The sequence below is a fragment of the Pipistrellus kuhlii genome, unplaced genomic scaffold (genome assembly GCF_014108245.1).
Source record: "Pipistrellus kuhlii isolate mPipKuh1 unplaced genomic scaffold, mPipKuh1.p scaffold_m20_p_6, whole genome shotgun sequence".
NCBI classification, from domain to species: domain Eukaryota; kingdom Metazoa; phylum Chordata; class Mammalia; order Chiroptera; family Vespertilionidae; genus Pipistrellus; species Pipistrellus kuhlii.
Window position 1 is genome coordinate 52761141 of NW_023425562.1, and position 20431 is coordinate 52781571.

The window sequence follows — 20431 nt, forward strand, 5'->3', positions numbered from 1 at the left end:
AGAGAAGTGTCTCATGATCATGGATAAATGCCAATACACTTTGGTGGGGAGGGAAAATATCTGTGCAAACAATATTTAATGTTTAAATTATTTGAAGTTCAAATATTACAAGTGCAAAATCCTCATTCCCTGCCACCATGACCACTCTTTTTCCTTCTTAGCTACAAATCAGTAAGTTAAAAAAATACTTGTGAGTAAGCAAAACAATTTATTCTTATATTATTTATTATTGTATTAACAACTGTAAATCATTTTTTGCCTGCACCTGTGTAAAAATCATTTATAAATAATAGTACTGCGCCAAAGCCGGTTTGGCTCAGTGGATAGAGCGTCAGCCTGCAGACTGAAGAGTCCCAGGTTCGATTCCGGTAGGGGGCATGTACCTTGGTTGTGGGCACATCCCCAGTAGGGGGCGTGCAAGAGGCAGCTGATCGATGACTCTCATAGATGTTTCTACTCTGTCTCTCTCCCTTCCTCTCTGTATAAAATAAATAAAATATATTAAAAAAAAATAATAATAATAGTACTGGGTCATCAGAGAAATGAAAAAAAAAATAGTATTTCTTTTTCTCTCTATAGAGTTGCATATTTTTAATATATACCGTGACAGGAGAAGCTGAGATGGTGGCATAGATAAACACCTAAACTGCTGCCTCGCAAACAATTTAAAAACTAAAACTAAAAGACAAAACAAACACCATTCAGAACCACAGGAAGGCTGGCTGAATAGAAATCCTATAACTAGAAGGAAAGAGGAAAGAACATTGAGACTCAGAGGAGCTGCAGAAGGCAGGGGTATGGAGGCAAGAGCGCGTGGAGAGGTGGCAGCTGAGTATGTGGCTGGCTTCCTCAGTCAGGAGAGACCAAAGCTCCCGACCCCCTGAACTCCAGTTCCGGGCGAGACTCTGGGGACCCAGACTCATACGGGGAGAAACTGACTGTCAGGAAAGAGAAAAGTACACTGAGACTCAGAGGAACTGCGGAAGGCAGAAGTACCGAGGCATGCAAGCAGAGAGGACAGGCAACTGAGTATGCAACTGACTTTCTCAACCGGGAGGAAGACAAAAGCTCCTGACTGCTCTGAACTCCAGTTCTGGGTGAGACTCTGGAGATCCAGACTCATTTGCGAAGAAATTGGACTGCCCGGCAGCGGGCAAAACTCAAGGGTAGTTTTTTCTCACAGGTGCTTGCAGCGATTACCGAGGGGCACTGAGACTCAGGGGCCTCTTAGGGCAGGGCTGATGGGAAGCCATTGCTATCTGCTCCGCCCTGAGACTCTGCCCCATCCAAGCTGAGCACAGAGATTTTTGCAAGTCTTGTCTCATAAGGGTGTCTCCAGCACAGAAGTTCTCCCAGCATAGACATAGCTTATCCTCACAGCCAATTGGCCTGGAGATCAATTCCTCACAGTGATACCAACATCAATCAAGGTTTAACTACAACAAGACTATGCACACAGCCCACAAAGGGGTGCACCAAGAGTGTCCACCTCACATAACTAAAGAGGCTGAGCCACTGGGCCCTATAGGACACTTAGCACACAAAGCCACTCTATGAACTCAGGGAAGCAGACAAAATGTGGAGACAAAGGAAAAGGTCACAAATCAAAGAAATGGAGGAAAGGAAACGACTGGATATAGAGTTCAAAACCACGGTTAAAAGGTTTTTCAAGAATTTTCTAAAAAAGGCCCATAAATTAAGCAAGACCCTCATGGATATGAAAAAGGACCAATTAGAAATTAAGCATAATACTGACTGAAATAAAGAATAATATACAGAGATCCAACAGCAGACTAGAAAACCGCAAGAATCAAGTCAAAGATTTGAAATATAAAGAAACAAAAAACACCCAACTGGAAAAGCAAAAAGCAAAAGAATCCAAAAATATGAAGATAGTGTAAGGAGCCTCTGGGACAACTTCAAGCGTATCAACATCTGAATTATGGGGATGCCAGAAGAAGAGAGAAAGACAGTGAAAACCTATTTGAAGAAATAATAACCGAAAACTTTTCCCCCAAACAAAAGGAATCCAAAGAGGACCACACCAAGACACATCATAATTAGCCGAGACCTGTTTGGCTCAATGGGTAGAGCATCGGCTTAGGGACTGAAGGTCCCAGGTTCGATTCCGGTCAAGGGCATGTACCTTGGTTGTGGGCATATCCCCGGTGGGGGGTGTGCCAGAGGCAGCTGATCGATGACTCTCTCTCATCGATGTTTCTAACTCTCTATCTCTCTCCTTTCTTCTCTGTACAAAATCAATAAAATATATTTTAAAAAAAACAAAAACACATCATAATTAAAATCCCAAGAGCAAAAGACAGAGAGAGAATATTAAAAGCAGCAAGAGAAAACCAGTTAACTACAAGGGAGAACCCATACCCATGGTCGGTAAACTGCAGCTCGTGAGCCACATGTGGCTCTTTGGCCCCTTGAGTGTGGCTCTTCCACAAAATACCACAGCCTGGGCGAGTCTATTTTGAAGAAGTGGCATTAGAAGAAGTTTAAGTTTAAAAAATTTGGCTCTCAAAAGAAATTTCAATCATTGTACTGTTGATATTTGGCTCTGTTGACTAATGAGTTTGCTGACCACAGACCCATATGATTGTCAGTTGATTTGTCAACAGAAACTATATAGACCAGAAGGGAGTGGCAAGAAATATTCAAAGTGATGAATAGCAAGAACCTACAACCAAGATTATTCTACCCAAAAAAGCTATGATTCAGAATTGAAGATCAGATAAAGAGCTTCACAGATAAGAAAAAGCTAAAGGAGTTCATTACCACCAAACCAGTATTATACGAAATGCTGAAAGGTATTCTTCAAGAAGAAAAAGATAAAAATAAAAATTATGAACAACAAATACATATCTATCAACAAGTTAATCTAAAAATCAAGTGAATAAAGAAATATGGTGAACAGAATAAACTGGTGAATATAATACAATCAGGGGCATAGAAAGGGAGTGGACTGCTGAAACCGGTTTGGCTCAGCGGATAGAGCGTCGGCCTGCGGACTGAAAGGTCCCCGGTTCGATTACGGTCAAGGGCATGTACCTTGGTTGCAGGCGCATCCCCAGTGGGGGATGTGCAAGAGGCAACGGGTCGATGATTCTCTTTCATCGATGTTTCTAACTCTCTATCCCTCTCTCTTCCTCTCTTTAAAAAATCAAAATATATTTAAAAAAAGAAAAGGAGTGGACTGACAATTCTCAGTGGGAAAAGGGTATGAGGGGTGCAGGAAGAGACTGAACAAAAATCGTACACCTATGGATGAGGACAGTGGGGGAGGGTGGGGTAAGGGCAAAGGGTAGGGTGGGAACCGGGTGGAGGGAAGCCATGGAGGGAAAAAGGAGGAACAATTGTAATAATCTGAACAATAAAGATTTATTTAAATATTTTTAAAATATATTTTATTGATTTTATACAGAGAGGAAGGGAGAGAGAAAGAGAGAGTTAGAAACATCGATGAGAGATAGACATCGATCAGCTGCCTCTTGCACACCCCCTACTGGGGATATGTCCGCAACCAAGGTACATGCTCTTGACCGGATTCGAACCTGGGACCTTTCAGTCCCGAGCCGATGCTCTATCCATTGAGCCAAACCGGTCTTGGCTAAAGATTAAAAATAAATAAATAAATAAATATATATATATATATATATATATATATATATATATATATATGTAGTGACAAATTAACATATGTATATTATAATCACTAAATCACCACCAATAGGACAACAAAAGAAAAAACAAAGAAGCGTAACTAAAATGTCAAGAGGCATAAATATAAAGTCATTAGAGGAGATAAAATGAAATGATACAAAATACTTGATTCAATCAGTCAGGAAAGGATAAATACAAGAAGAAGTGGCAAATAAAAGCTGAATACCAAGATGACAGACTCAACACAAATACATAAATTTATAGTAAATGTTGATGAAATAAACTTTCCAATTAAAAAGCAGAGATTGCCCCATCTGGTTTGGCTCAGTGGATAGAGTTACATATGTTTTATTGGTTTTGTACAGAGAGGAAGGGAGAGGAAGAGAGAATTAGAAACAGCAATGAGAGAGAAACATCAATCAGCTGCCTCCTGCATACCTACTGGGGATGTGCCCGCAACCAAGGTACATGCCCTTGACCGGAATCAAACCTGGGACCCTTGAGTCCGCAGGCTGATGCTCTATCCACTGAGCCAAACTGGTTGGGGGGTGGGGGGAATTTTTAAATCAAAGATAATTTGGTTTTGAAGGTATAAAAATATTATTTAGCATAATCCAATAAGTAAACCATTTCTGTAACTTCCCAGAACATCAAATAATTTATCAGGTATACTTTATCTTTATGCATTACAAAGTGATCCAATCCTATCATTAGTTCTGTACAACCACTCAAGAGTCAGGTGTTCTAGAAACAAGGCGGCCTGGATCAGACTGTCGGACCTCAGAGGGAGTGTAGGGGAGGGTGGGGATAAAGGGGAGAGATCAACCAAAGGATTTATGTGCACACATATGAGCCTAAACAGTGGTCAAGGACAACATGGGGGAGGGAGCATGTGTGAGGAGGGGGGTGGGATGCGAATGGGGGGATGAGGACAAATATGTGATACTTTAATCAATAAAGAAATTTTTTTTTAAAAAGTCAGGTGTTCTTAGATGTTTGAATTACTTTCAAATTGTTTTGGTTTATTTTTACTATTCTTTTGTCCATGGCTTTTAAGTTGGACTAACATCTTTTTTTTTTTTTTTTTTACATTAACAAAATAAAGGAGGTTGAACTTAAGGAAATTTCAAATGGGAAAAAACAAATCAGATACACAGAATCATTGAGATAAGGTCTAAAAATAATATCAACAGCAACAACTGGGTTTCCAATTTACTTATACCTTCCTTTTAATTGGTATTTTACATTTCATATTCAGGAAAAGATTGAAAACCATGCCCTAGCTGGCTTGGCTCAGTGGATTGAGCATCAGCCTGTGGAGTGAAGGGTTCCGGGTTCAATTCCGGCCAAAGGCACATTCCTGGGTTCCAAAGTTGATTCCCAGTGGGAGGAGTGCGGGAGGCAACTGATCAATGAATCTCTCTTATCATTGATGTTTCTCTCCTCCCTTCTTCTCTGAAATCAATAAAGAAATACGAAAAAAAAAGATTAAAAAACAAATATTCTTATTAATTTTAAAATGCAACAGTTTGCTCACCCCATAAATGAATCTCTGATTAAACTGCTGCATTGCTCCTTGAAGCTGACTACGTTGGAGCTGCCACTGTTCATAGTTCCGGACGGACTCCAATGTTGGCCTCTGCCACGTTGTTGTTCTTGTGAAATGGTCAACATAATAAATACGTCCCATGTTGTCAACCCTGCGTTCCCAGCTAAATCAAACAAAAAACAACCTAAATCAACAAATACTTGTGAAACAGATAAGGATTAAACAGAACTTCATCCTGGCCCTGGTGCATGTTTAGTAACATTTTACCTTAAGAAACTACTTTTGACTTACCTGAAGCCTTTTATTTTATGTATTCTGAAATGGTCTATTAAAGAACTTAAACACAATGTCTATTTAGTGAGTAAGCCTCAAATAGTCATTAAGAAAAAGTTTTCATTTTCTTTCCAATGTTCTTGTCATTGTTGCAAACTTAACAGGGACATACTTTACATATATAAATCTTTTCATAGATATCATAAAGTACTTTTCCACAAGAATACAATTATCGCATTTATCATTTCAAATGGGAGCATAATATTAAATAGATATTGATATAATAACTTTGAGATTTCTAACTGGTTGATTGTTTAGGATTCTTCCCAATTTTCTGATATCATATACAGCAAAATAATAAATACCTTTAACATATCAAAAAGTTTTCCTTCTTTTGTATTATTTCTTTAGGATAAATTTTCTGAGGGACTTACTAAGAGTATGTGCATTAATATGGTTATATGTGCGACCTGTTAGAATTGTAACTAATTTATACTACCACCAGAAATTTTATGAGGCGAAGATCCTCCACAATTTCACAATAAATATCACCTAATAATTTCACAAGTAAAACAGTATCTTTTAGGTGTGTACTTAAGATTATAACTAGTTAAGATTAAATATTTTCCCATGTATGCTATGTATTCCCTTGAATAAAAATATTTCTCCCAATTATATAATGCAAATGCTTAATATCTAGCATTAAAATATTTTTTAAAGTATTTTTATTGATTTCAGAGAGGGAGGAAGAAAGGGAGGGAGGGAAAAGAGAGAGGTGGAGGGAGGGAGGAAGGTGGAGGGAGGGGGGAGGGAGAGAGGGAGAGAGAGAAAAAGAGAGAGAGACAGACAGACATCAATAATGAGAATCACTGATCAGCTGTCTCCTGCATGCCCTCTACTGGCAATCGAGCCTGCAACCTGGACATGTCTCCTGATCTAGAACTGAACTGTGACCTCCTGGTTCAGAGGTCAATGCTCAACCACTGACCCATGCTGGCTGGGCTGTATTAAAATATTTATTAGCCCTGGCCAGGTAGCTCAGTTGGCTGAAAAAACCCCACATACCAAAAGGTTTAAGGTTCAATTCCCAGTGGGGTAAATACCTACGTTGCAGGTTCACTTCCTAGTCTGGGAATGTACTAGAGGCAACCAATCGATCTCTCTCTCTCTCTCAAATCAATAAACATATCCTAAGTGCGGTTTAAAAACAAAAAAGTTGCCCTGGCCAGTTTTGCTCAGTGGATAGAGCATCAGTCTGCAGACTCAAGGGTCCCAGGTTCGATTCTGGTCAGGGCCATGTACCTTGGTTGCTGGCATATTCCCAGTGGGGGGTGTGCAGGAGGCAGCTGTTCGATGTTTCTAACTCTCTCTCCCTCTCCTTCTCTGTAAGAAATCAATAAAATATATATTCAAAAATAAAGTAAATAAAAGTTTTATATATATATATACGGGATATTTCTTCATTTATATGACAGGGTTTATAATTCTTATTCATTTAAATAATTAGTCTTAAACTAATCCTAAAATCCTATGATTTGAGACAGTTAAAGTTCAGAAAGGAAAACTTAGAAGTAGTAAGACTTATAGAATCTTTAGGTCAGAACTGAGTGAAAATTATGCTCCATCAATATCTGACTCTCTTCTTTCTAGTTTACATCTACCACAAAACAAAGTAGATAAAGACAGGAAGAGGTTGAAAAGTAAGAATGCAGTAAAGGCTTTGTTACAGACACAATCTACAGTTCTGAATAAACACTTTTTCTCTTCATTAATTCAGATACTCACCCAGGAGGTAGAGGTTCTGGTCTATCCCACGTTGTTCTTTTTTCAATATGATCTACATAGTAAACTCGCCCATGCTGGTCCACTCTCTGCTCCCAACTTAAATACAAAATTAAAAAGTCTGGGTATAGTACTTATCTTTAATCCTGTCTTTGCCTTTTTGGCTTATATGACCACGAGAGGCCTGGTGCACGAATTTGTGCACCAGTGGGGTCCCTCAGCCTGGCCTGTGGGGATTGGGCTGAAACTGGCTCTCCAACATCCCTGGAGGGGTCCTGGATTGCAAGAGGGCAGTTCTTGAGTGACACACCATAGAATCGGGCTCCCTCCTCTCTGGTTCCAGGTGTGCCACCTGAGAACCGCAGCTACCAAGTCACTGCAGCTCAGCAGCTCCTGCATTGAGCGTCTGTTCCCGGGCACTCAGTGCGCATCATAGCTACTGGTTGGAGTGTCTGCCCCCTGGTGGTCATTGTGCTGGTTGAAAGGTTGCTTAGGCTTTTACATATAGAGGATACTATAGAACTGAGGCAAATAAGCATGTCAATATATAAAAAGGATATGAAAAAAATTTAGGAACAGAATCAAGAAATGTTATACTAAGGGAGATACATAGTGGACAAAGTATAAAGTATCTGATCTAAGAGAAGTCTTGTATTTCTAAAAAGCCTTGAAACAGACTCAGGAAATAGTCTGTCTCAATCTCGTCAAGGTATGCAGGACTTAAGTGGGGGAAAAAGCTGTAATTAAAACAATGAAATCTAAAGAAAAACTAAAGAAATGCTACCCGAAAGACAAAGAATTATTTGTGTTCTAGAAACACTGAAATCAGATAAAAACTCTCAACAAGGTAGGAATAGAAGGATCATACCTCAACATAATAAAAGCCATATATGATAAACCCACAGCCAACATCATACTCAATGGGCAAAAACTAAAACCATTCCCTCTAAGAACAGGAACAAGACAGGGATGCCTACTCTCACCACTCCTGTTTGACATAGTACTGGAAGTACTAGCCATTGCAATTAGACAAGAAGAAATAAAAGGCATCCAAATTGGAAAAGAAGAAGTAAAGTTACCCTTATTTGCAGATGACATGATATTGTACATCTAAAACCCAAAAGACTCCATCAAAAAACTAATTGACTTAATAAATGAATTTGGCAATGTAGCAGGATACAAAATTAACACCAAGAAATCTATGGCATTTCTATACACCAACAGTGAACTTACAGAAACAGAGACAAAAAAAAGGAATCCTATTTACCATCGCACCAAAAAATCTAAGATACCTAGGAATAAACTTAACTAAGGAGATAAAAGACCTATATGAGGAAAACTTCATAACACTGAAAAAAGAGATAAAGGAAGATGTAAACAGATGAAAGAACATACCATGTTCATGGATTGGTAGAATCAACATCATCAAAATGTCCATACTTCCCAAAGCAATTTATAAGTTAAATGCACTCCCCATTAAAATACCAACAGCATACTTCACAGACCTAGAAAGAACTCTCCAAAAATTCATCTAGAACAAAAAAAGACCCCGAATAGCCACAGCAATCCTGAGAAAAAAGAATAAAGTAGGGGGGATCTCAATACCAGATTTCAAGCTGTATTACAAAGCCACTGTTCTCAAAACAGCCTGGTATTGGCACAAGAACAGACATATGGATCAATGGAATAGAATAGAGAATCCGGATATGGACCCAAACTTCTATACTCAATATTTGACAAAAGAGGTACGAACATACAATGGAGTCAAGATAGTCTCTTCAATAAATGGTGTTGGGGAAATGGGACAGTCACTTGCAAAAAAATGAAACTAGATCACCAACTTATAACACAAACAAAAATAATCTCAAAATGGATACAGGACTTAAGCATAAGACGGGAAGCCATAAAAATACTAGAGGCATTCACAGGTAGCAAAATCTCTGACATATGTCAAAAGAACTTCTTCACTGATACTGCCCCTAGAGCAATGGAAGCTAAAGAGAAAATAAACAAATGGGACTACATCAAAATAAAAAGCTTTTTTACAGCAAAAGAAACCATCAACAAAACAACAAGAAAGTCCACTGTAAGGGAAAACATATTTGCAAATGTTATTGCTGATAAAGGTTTAATCTCCAACATCTACAGACAGCTTATACCACTAAAAGGAAGATAAATGACCCAATTAAAAAATGGGCAATGGATCTAAATAGAATCTTCTCAAAAGAAGACAGAAGGAAGGCCAAAAGGCACATGAAAACATGCTCAAAGTCACTAATTATCCGAGAGATGCAAATCAAAACAACAATGCGGTACCATCTCACACCTGTCAGAATGGCTAACATCAACAAATCAACAAACGACAAGTGTTGGCGAGGTTGCAGAGAAAAAGGAACCCTTTTGCTGGTGGGAATGCAGACTGGTGCAACTACTGTGGAGAATAGTATGGAGTTTCCTCAAAAAACTGAAAATGGAACTCCCATTTGACCCAGTAATCCCACTCCTACGAATATATCCCAAGAAACTAGAAACACCAATCAGAAAGGATATATGCACCCCTATGTTCATAGCAGCACAGTTTACAATAGCTTGTATTTGGAAACAGCCTAAGTGTCCATCAGCAGATGATTGGATCAAAAAACTATGGTACATCTATAAAATGGAATATTATGCTGTCATAAAAAATAAGAAATTCTCATTTGCAGTAACCTGGATGGAATTGGAGAATATCATGCTGAGTGAAATAAGCCAATCAATGAAAGAGAAACACCACATGACCTCACTCATTTATGGATAATAAAGAATACTATAAACTGATGAACCAAAAGATAGATATAGAGACAGTAAAGCAACAAGCAGACTGTCAAATTACAGCGGGGAGGGTAGGGAGATCTGGGGAAGATAAGAGATCAACCGAAGGACTTGTATACATGCATATAAGTACAACCAATGGACACAAAACTCTGGGGAGGGAGGGCATATATGGGGGGGGGGCATAAATTATTATCTGTGTACATATTATCTGTATATGTACACAGATAATAATTTAATAAAAAATAATAATAAATGAGGAAAAAATAGAAACACTGAAATCAAAGCGTAAGACTTCATCAGATATATCTCTGTGCAGTGCAATGGACAAACTCATTCTGAGTATTCTAGTCTCCTTGGTAGGTTTTCCTCCAAAGTGAAGAAGGCTAAATTATCATGGCTTAAAAGTACCAATAACTTTTAAGAGCACCCAGTTTCTCTTTGGTAATCTTTTGCACAAATAACTTTCTAATTTGGCTTCCCATGGCGGCTTTCCAAAAGGAAAATTGTCTAACTACCCACACAAATAATATATAATCTATTTATCAATTAAAATTCTCATCATGAGAGCTTATTAATATATTAACCAGCTCTAGTCAGTTTGGCCCAATGGATAGAGCAATGGATAGAGCATCTACCTGCCAACTAAAGGGTCCCAGGTTCGATTCTGGTCAAGGGCACATGCCCAGATTGTGGGGTTGATCCCCAGTCAGGGGCATACAGGAGGTAGCCAATCAATGATTCTCTCTCATCACTGATGTTTCTCTCTCTCTCTGAAATTAATAAAAATATATTAAAATATATATATTAAACATCAATTAATTTTGATTAGCATTCTGAGCTCTGAATTATTTGAATGCAATATGTATATACATACATAATCTATTAGAGTATTATTACAATAATTTAGTGATTAGAGTATTATTTGTGCAAAAGTAGGCCTTCAAATATTTGACTTGTACTCGAAGTGATTAAAATAGAATTATGAGTGCTAATTTTCTCAGTTTCCTATTTCAATTCAAAAGTGATTTTTTTTTCCCCTTAAAAAAAAAAAAAGCAATCTGAATTAGGTGACTATATTACTACATGAGCTTGGTTAACTTTCCATGGTTCAGCATTTCAGGGGGGGAAAAATCACTTTAAAAGAAATTTTTTCCATTTTGTCCTGGAAATGAGGGTAGAAATTTCAAATATGGCGAACTTTATTTTGGTTCAGTTTAATTGTAGATCCCCACCAAAAGCAGTTACAATTGCTTTAAGACAATGTTTTAAAGAATGGTATTATTTTCCTTATTAATAAGTATATACAGATGCCAAAAGAAAAATGTTAACCAAAAACAGTTACTCACCCAGGTGGTAGTGGAGCTTGGGGTACAGGATTTAATGGTCTAGGGCCCGAGCCTCCAGATATAGTAAGAGGAATTATTAATCCAGATGTTGCTCCCTCAGATGTATTTGAATTTGTATTTGTTGGAGGCAGAGAACCTGTACTAGAGCCATCACTTTCAGAAGTGGCAGAAGGTGAACCATTAACGGAAGCTATAAAAGATTTGGAAAAAACAGAAAAACAATCTTCTATTTTCAGAAATCAGGTTAAATTTTTAACTTAAAAAAATGAAGAGACAGATGAAGAAATACACAATATATGAATATGTAGAAAAAGATTACTAAATTAAATAATGTGATAAGCCAATGGTCCCACTAAATAGGCTTATTTACATTTTTTAGGCTGTCTACCCCATATTCTATTTTAATTATGAAGCACAGATCCTGATTTCCTGTGCACAGAAGGTAAAAACTCTTAGAATAGATAAGTGTTGGTATTCCATGGTATAATGAAGTTCATTTAAAAATCTTCTAGATCCTTAAAATTATCTTTCTTATGACACCTTGCAGATTAAAGGTCAATTTTTGATGTTAGTTATAATGGAAGACCTGACTAATAAGCAATATTATTCTTATAAATAGTTGTTAAGTACATATTACATCTTCAAGAAATACTTTAAGACCATATACTACTTTGTCATAATATTAGGAAGTTACCAATATTATGACAAAGTAGTATATGGTCTTAAAGATTGGGAATATATTGTAAACAACATTATGTACAGAAAAAAGTATAATTAAACACAAAGTCATTTAATAAAATAATTTGTGGACAGCTTATTTTTATAATAATATGTGGTTTAATTATTTTACATTCCATATCCATATACTAGCAGAGAGAAATAATAAAAGATTAAAGATTTGTTATGGTTGGTCAGGAATAAAATGAATATTCTACCTATATATGTTTACACTTTTATTACATGAAGTATGTTCATTTATTGTATAATTTTTGCTTTCAATTCTGAATATCATTTAGCATTACTTGTCATTTACTAATTGTCTTTCTAAAGGATATAATGAGAATAAGCAACCAGATCTTTGATTCTATGGCATACTAATGTCCACATAGTTACAAACCCTAACAGAAAGATGCAATCTTATCTGTACTGCTTATCTATAATAATAAAAGTATATGCTAATTAGACTGGATGACCTTCTGAACAAAACCAGGGCTGCGAGGGAAGCCCAGGTCCTAGATGCCAGAGGGAAGCCATGCCGGACCCAGGGGAAGAAAGGTCTACTTTTGCACAAATTTTATGTACTGGACCTCTAGTACTTTATATAATGTGATTTTTATTCTGAATAGAGCTCATGCCTCATTAACTTCACCCCTGGAGGAAAAACTTAGGGAAAAGGCAAGTCTTAGTTACTTATAGAAAGACTAGAGGCCCAGTGTACGAAATTTGTGCATGGGAGGGGGGTGTCCCTCAACCCAGCCAGCACCTCTCTAACCTGGGACCCCTTGGGGGATGTCTGACTGCCAGTTTAGAGGAGAATCAATTCCTGTGGGGTAGGGCCTAAACTGGCAGTTGGTCATCCCTCTTGCAATCCAGGACCATTCCTTCCTAACCACTTGCCTGCCTGCTGGCCTGATTCCTCTTACTGCTCTCCCCCACTGACCTGATCCCCCTAACTGCCCTCCCCTGCCAGTCTGATTGCCCTACATGCTCTCCCCTGCCAGACTTATCATCCCTTACTGCCTCTGTTGTGGCTCCGCCACCAGGGCTTTGTCTGGAAGGATATCCAATCTAATTACCATATTACCCTTTTATTAGAGTAGAGGCCTGGTGCACGGGCGGAGGCTGGCTGGTCTGCCCTGAGGTGGTCCTGGATCAGGGTCCCCTTGTGGGGGCAGGGTGGTGGTAGGGTGGAGCCAGGGGCCGAGGGCTGTCTGCAGGCTGGCCATTCCCCCATTGGGATGGGGGTCTCTGCTGGGGGAAGGCCGGTCTGGGTGAGGGGCTGAGAGCCTTTTGCAGGCCATCCACGCCCCATCGGGTTGGGGGTCCCCATTGGGGAGGGGGTAGCCTAGGCGAGGGCCCAGGGCTGTCTGCAGGCCTTCCACGCCCCATTGGGTTGGGGGTCCCCACTAGGGAGGGGGTAGTTTGGGCGAGGGGCCTGGCGTGGTTTGCAGACCGATCAGACCTCTGATGGGGTGAGGGGCCCCTGCTGGGAGCAGGGAAGCCTGGGCGAGGGCCTAGGGCGGTTTGCAGGCCAGCCGTGGCTTTGTCCAGAAGGTCTCTGGAAGGTCTCCTCATCTAATTTGCATATTACTCTTTTATTAATATAGATCATTCTTGGCCAAAATCTTTAATATAAAATTACAGCTAGAAAACCAGTCTACAAGGGCCTTTTTACACTTACCTGAAGATCAATTCCCAAACAGAACATGACTTAGATCACAGTGTAAGAGCTGCATACACACCTGGTCTCCGCGGGGTAGGTGGAGGTGGTCGCGAAGGTCTTGGAGGTCTAGAAGGCTTAAAGCCGCCGTTTGAGAGCGATGGAGAATTATTCCCATTGACCTTCCTATTTTCACCAGACCCTGCATCCTCGGGGTCATCTGATCCATTTGTGTTCACTCTGGGTAAGAAGTGGGTAAAGGAAAGGGAAAGGGAAAGGGCTCTTTTAATTTAGCAAAAACTAGCGGGCTTAAAAGTTTCAGAAGTTTGTGAAAAGCTTTCTAATTTCTGGCTAGCTTTATCAAATACATAAACAGCCTTTGGGTAAGGTCTTACATATAACCCTGAGAGCCCATTCAGAAATAGAATGAGGAGCCAGGGCACAGGAAAACTTGGGACCATTCAACATTATTAAGTACGCCAGTGCAGATTTTTCTCTGGCCAAGAAGTTACTGTCCCTTAATATCCTGCACTTCTTTTGAGATTAGAAGATGATTCTTTGTCACAGGAGTGACTCTGTGAAGGCAGATCTCCATTAGGTAAAACACAACAGCTTTATAAACTTTGATTTTCCTAAAAATCTTAATGAGTCATCTTTTTTAAACTTTTTATTACGAAATTTTATTCATCACAAAAGTAAATAGAGCGCTGGCTGGTGTGGCTCAGTTGAGTAGGTGTGGTCCTGCTGGGTTGTGGGCTGGATCCCTGGTGGGGGATCATGCAGGATATGGCGATTGATGCTACTCTCTCACATCCATATTTATCTCCCTCCCACTTCCTTCCTTCCTCTCTAAAAATCAATAAAAAAATATTTTTAAAGGTAAACAGACAAGAAAAACAAAATCATCTCCTTTCCTAACTTTATCTCCCACTGTTGGTTTAAAAAAAAAACCCAATAAACACTTCAAAGTCTGTTAAGTCAGTTAAAACAACCCTCAATACTTGCAGGCTCTAGACTGAAGGCAGATAAGCACATGAAAGCGCTGAATCTAGGCTAAGCGCAAACATATGGTGCATATCACTGCCCTTGCTAATGAAGGCCCAGGAGATATTATAGCCAGTGGTGACCTTCATATGTACCCCACCCTTATATTTTAGCTTTCCTAGAAAATAAATTTAACATCCTAGTGATGGCCCTGGGATTCTGAACTCCTTGTCTTTGTATTTCCTTTCTTACCTTAAGCCCTGAATTTTTTGACAGTCATTTATTCTTGTAACAATCTGAACTTGAAGTTTTAACTAAAATTAATATATTTTTCTGCATTTTTAATAAACAATAAGTAAAATCTTACCTTGTCTCCTCCTTGGGCCTGGAGCCATCATCATTCTGTGAAGCACCTTTAACATCAATAAAATTTAGAGGAAATGAGTTTCAAAGTAGTGTTCATGTTTTTCCTAAATATGGTATGTAAGCAAAGCCTTTTATTAAATCTTTCTAGTGAAAAACATACTAGAATTTAAATTCCAACATGACATTTAAAAAGGAAAATGTGATAAATGTTATTAAGATTGAAATAAGTTTTACAAAAATTTTGCACAAATGCAGATTATGTGTAAGAAATATTAATTAACTTAGGTATATCACTCCTGGGCTACTTCTGCCTTTCTTAAAATATGTTTGCTTAATTCAAATGTAAATCTAATTATTTTTAGCCATTTTAGTATTCTAAATCTCTTATAAAAAAAGTGCTGATCACCAGCAGAATGATTAATAAAATAGGTTCTGAAAACAGAAAAACCGTCTCTCTCATGCTGGGGCCTGGAAAGCTTCAAGAGTAGAAAAAGCACAAATGGGTGGATGTTAAAGTAACCAAAAGTGAATGCCACAATGTTCACACTTTCTTCACATTTTATTCATGTGAACTATCTCTAGGATTCAATGTCTTAAATGTGAAAAGAATAGTAAAAATCACATGCAGCACACTAGACTGGCTAATGTAAGAGGAATCATTAAAAACCCTACACAGAAAGCGATTACTTACTTTCTGCACATGTAGCTTCACCGTTGGTAACAACTTCAGATTCTAATTGCAGCCCATCTAGACAAATTGACAAGTCTCCTATTGTCTCTGTTGGTTCTTTGTCACCTACAAGCTGTAAAGTCACAACTACTTTCTCAACTGGAAGAGAATAAATTACAGAACAAATGGTCATTTTTTTTTCTCTCTCTAAGTCATTTTAACTTAAAAACCTATTGTCAGAAAAAGACTCTACATATTGGTAATTTTTCCCTTTAAATCATCTTAATTGTTAAAAACAATGTGGGGAGAAAAATCACATATGTGTATATAAATTGTTTTAATATTCTTCCCTCAGGGTTTCAGATCTTATGACACCAAAACATTTTAAAAATAGAATAAAATTTGCTAACACTTAATAACATAAAATGCTAAATAGCTCAATGATCACATTTGCTATATACATGCCATCCTTGCATAAAATGAGCCAGCAGGGTCCTAAGTTCAATTCCGGTAAAGGCACAGGCCTGGGGTTGCAGACTAGAATCCTAGGAGGTGTGCAAGAGGCAACCAATCAATGATTCTCTTATCATTGATGTTTCTCTCTCTCTCTCCCTTTCCTTTACTCTGAGATAAATAAAAACATATTTAAATAAAATTAAAAATAAAATGAGCCAGCAAGACAACCAAGAAAATTCAGCAAAATATGTCTAATTTATTATATATTAACTAGCAACATATCACTTAAGAATGGACTGCCCTGGCCAGTGTTGCTCACTTGGTTGGGTGTCATCCCATATACCAAAAGGTTGGTAATTTAATTCCTGGTCAGGGCACACGCCCAGGTTTCGAACTCTATCCCCCAGTAGGGGGTGTGCAGAAGTCAGCCAATAGATGTTCTGTTCTCATATCAATGTTTGTCCTCTCCCTTCTTCTCTAAAAATTAAATTTAAAAATATTTTTTAAAAAGAATGGATTATATCTCACCCTGAACTAGTATGACTCAATTGGTTGGAGTGTCCCATAAACCAAAAGGTGGCAGGTTCAAGGCCTGGTCAAGACACATAGTCAAGGTTGTGGATTCATACCTGGTGGATGGGGACACGTGCATGAGGCAACCTATCAATGTTTCCCTCTCACATCTCTCTGTCTCTCTTCTTTCCTCTCTCTAAAATCAATATATATATATATATATATATATATATATATATATAGTTACTTAAAAAATGGATTGCATCTCATAAGTTCTAAACGAGAAATAAAATTTTTAGAAGTATGTTTTAGATAGTCAAGGGGTAGAAAATATAAATGTTTTAAAATAATATATTAAAACAAACATATTTCAAGTTTTTATATATGTATATTTAACATAGATATATACTTATATACACACAGGTTGGAACAAAAGTTTACATTTGTGAGTACATGAAACTCTTTATTCTTGTTTCATTATTTCCCATAGAACAACTATAAATCTACTTTTGCCCCATCCTATTTAAATAAAAACAACCATCTAAAATTGGGAAATTTTGTTCAGTGAGTGTGGCTCAGTGATTGAGCATCAATCTATGAACCAGGAGGCCATGGTTCGATTCCTGATCAGAGCACATACCAAGGTGTTTCAGCTCAATCCCCAGTGCAGGACATGCAGGAGGCAACCATTAATGATTTTCTCTCATCACTGATATTTCTTCCCCCCCCCCCCGTCTCTGAAATCAATAAAAATTTATTTAAAAAATAAAATAAATGAAGTTTTTAAAATGAGCATTTGGAAAAGGAAATCTATCAAAATATTAACATTTCTCTCTCTGACATGGGATTTCCCCCCCTTCAGTCTGCTTTGTATTTTATAGTTCTCCATAATTGAGTATGCAGTATTTTAATATATATCTATTAAATAAGTGAATATTTAAGACATTAAATACAAAAGGGATAGCCAAACCAAGGTTACTCAGAATGCTTTAAATAGTTCAAGATTCTCCTCCCAGTTAATAATTAAAAATAGTGACCATAATCATTCTGGATGTTTGGTATATGAATTTCCTGTAGAAAAAAGAAACTGAGCATAATTTCTATTATTTTTACATACATACATTTCATATTGTTTGACTTCAATGTTTCATAGATATCTAGTGTAGCAGTTCCCAATAAAACATCAGATTTCAGTGTCTGGTGACTCCACACGCGAAAATGTAATTTACTCATAGGGGTGACGATACTAAAAATGAAGGTGAAAAAAACTTTATCATTAAATATCACAATGGGATGCTACACAAATTACAATTAAGTTTTAGTGTTTACAATCTTACTATGCCCTTCATAGTTAACTGAATAAGTAATATTGCTTATATTCTATAACCTTATGAAAAACACCTGGATGTTACATGCTTGCATGATCATTTTCCTTAGTAAAGGAACTATAGTGGCAACTTCATCCACACATCAACAAAAGTGAAACTGCCGAAACCGGTTTGGCTCAGTGGTAGAGCGTCGGTCTGCGGACTGAAAGGTCCCAGGTTCCATTCCGGTCAAGGGCATGTACGTTGGTTGCGGGCACATCCCCGGTGGGTGGTGTGCAAGAGGCAGCTGGTCGATGTTTCTCTCTCATCGATGTTTCTGGCTCTCTCTCTCTCTCCCCCTTCCTCTCTGTAAAAAATCAATAAAATATAGATTTAAAAAAAAAAAAAGTGAAACTGCTCATCATGCTATAAATTGGAAAACTAGTCTTACTTTAGTATTATAGTATGAAAAAATGAACTTATAAACTAAATCCTTATTTTATGTCAAGTAGTGTGCTCAGTTTTGAGATTATTTCATTTAATCTTCAAAGCAACCCTATGAGATGGGATTTAGGATATTCATCTTCAGATATAGAAACTCCTATTTAGAAGGTTAAGCACATTGCCCAACATCATACAGCCAGTCAGTGGCAGACTGTAATCTGAACAAAGCCTATCATTAAAATATATATTAAAAAGTTCCTCAGTCTGATACATAATGATTCAGGATTATGATACCTCATATTTCACACTGTTGAAGACAAATTATCCAGGATAACTGTCAAATATAGACTCCCTCATGCTATGCTAAAAGCCAATAATGAATGCTATCTGTAATGGTAATTTCCAAAGCAAACTTTGGGAAATTTGTATTTATAATAAATTATATTCAAACTATGATATTTGAGTCATCAATTAGAACACTATAAAATCCACCACAGTCTTATGGTTCAAAACTAGGAAGACAAAATCTTGAAAGCTTTTAATTTTTATATTCCTCATACTCTCTAAATCGTATTCAAGTTTTTGGGTGACAAACACTCTCCTCCTTATAAGTCCACCTATACCTATAACCTCATCATCATATTTCTACCATCATTTTAATAGTAGGTATTTAAAGTAAACTAAAATATTTTCACTTTTTTGGTTGTAGTGGGGGTGGTACTGGTGGTGGTAGTGGTGTGTGTGTAGGGGTGTAATATAATATATTCATTCTCAACTATTAAAAATTCTCAACTATTACTTTGAAGAGAACATATAGTATATACAGGGTGCCCCAAAAAGGTGTATACACCCTTTACAGCTGATAGCTCAATTGATGTTTCTATCTTTTCAGATTTAACCTATTGGCATTAATAATTATTCAAAGTGTGTATATATTTTGGGGGGACATGCTGAAGTAAGAAAACATTTCTCTATTAGTTATCTGGGAAATAATAATAGAGATAGAATACAAGAACAGATAAATTTAATATTACTTTAAATTGAGAGGACAAAGTATACTGTTAAAGATGATCTTATTTAAATTATTTCATGTCAACTCTAGAGAAATCTGGAAAGTCTGCTAGCGTAACAATGGAAGCTGAATTAAAATAACAGATCAATCTGCTGCAAATTAAAAATTCAGGAGAACATGACCTATGTGTTCCTCTAAACATCTGGGCTAAATAATAGTACTACCATATGGTACTACTTCAAGAATTTTTTCTTCTTAACATTTTAAGCACTGAGGAGTTCATGTCATTATCAGCTTAAGAGTCTCAAAGTAGAGAGTCGTTCCAAGATGGCTGACAGGTAAACACCTAGCCGCAGCCGCACACAACAATTTCAATAAAATACAACTAAAATATAAAATGGACATTACCCAGAACTACAGGAAAGTTGACTGACTGGAAATTCTACAACGAGAAGCAAGGAGAAAACCAGAAGGAAGCGAGGAGGAGCTGTAAAAGCCTGAGGTACGGAGACATGCAGCGCTCGGAGAGGATGGAGCAGGAGAGGAAGGGCGGGGCGGCTGAGTGCCTGGCTGGCGTTCCTGAGCAGGAAGGAGATAAAAGCTCTGACTGTGCTGGGCCCCAGTTCCAACTGCTCTGAACCCCAGTTCTAGGCCAGACCCCGGGGACCCAGGCTCAAACAGAGGGAGCTGGGCTGTAAGGCGGAACCCCGGGGAAGCGGCGAAAGGAGGTCCCCGCGGCGCGCACATTGAACGCAGAGAAGGGACGGTTGGCTGTGCCGCGGGATTGCCCTGGCGGGAAGGAGACAGGGGCTCCAGACTGCTCTGAACGCCACCTCCAATCCCACTACCAACTGAACTGAACCCCA

The 20431-nt window shown here is 38.0% G+C and overlaps 1 protein-coding gene across 8 annotated transcripts in view; it reads right to left on the reverse strand.

Annotated features, from left to right (window-relative positions):
- ITCH (itchy E3 ubiquitin protein ligase) overlaps positions 1–20431 on the reverse strand; it is a 78630-nt gene that overhangs the window by 29548 nt on the left and 28651 nt on the right. For 7 of the 8 annotated variants that reach the window (XM_045574582.1, XM_045574577.1, XM_045574576.1 and 4 more), the window contains 7 exons: positions 17924–18048; positions 15855–15992; positions 15165–15219; positions 13896–14053; positions 11434–11623; positions 7277–7372; positions 5207–5381 (listed from right to left, as the gene is read on the reverse strand). In XM_045574582.1, coding sequence (XP_045430538.1) covers positions 5207–5381; positions 7277–7372; positions 11434–11623; positions 13896–14053; positions 15165–15219; positions 15855–15992; positions 17924–18035 — 924 coding nt within the window. In that variant the 5' untranslated portion in view covers positions 18036–18048. The remainder of the gene's footprint in view (positions 1–5206; positions 5382–7276; positions 7373–11433; positions 11624–13895; positions 14054–15164; positions 15220–15854; positions 15993–17923; positions 18049–20431) is intronic. The other variant, XM_036419769.2, reaches the window with a different exon arrangement.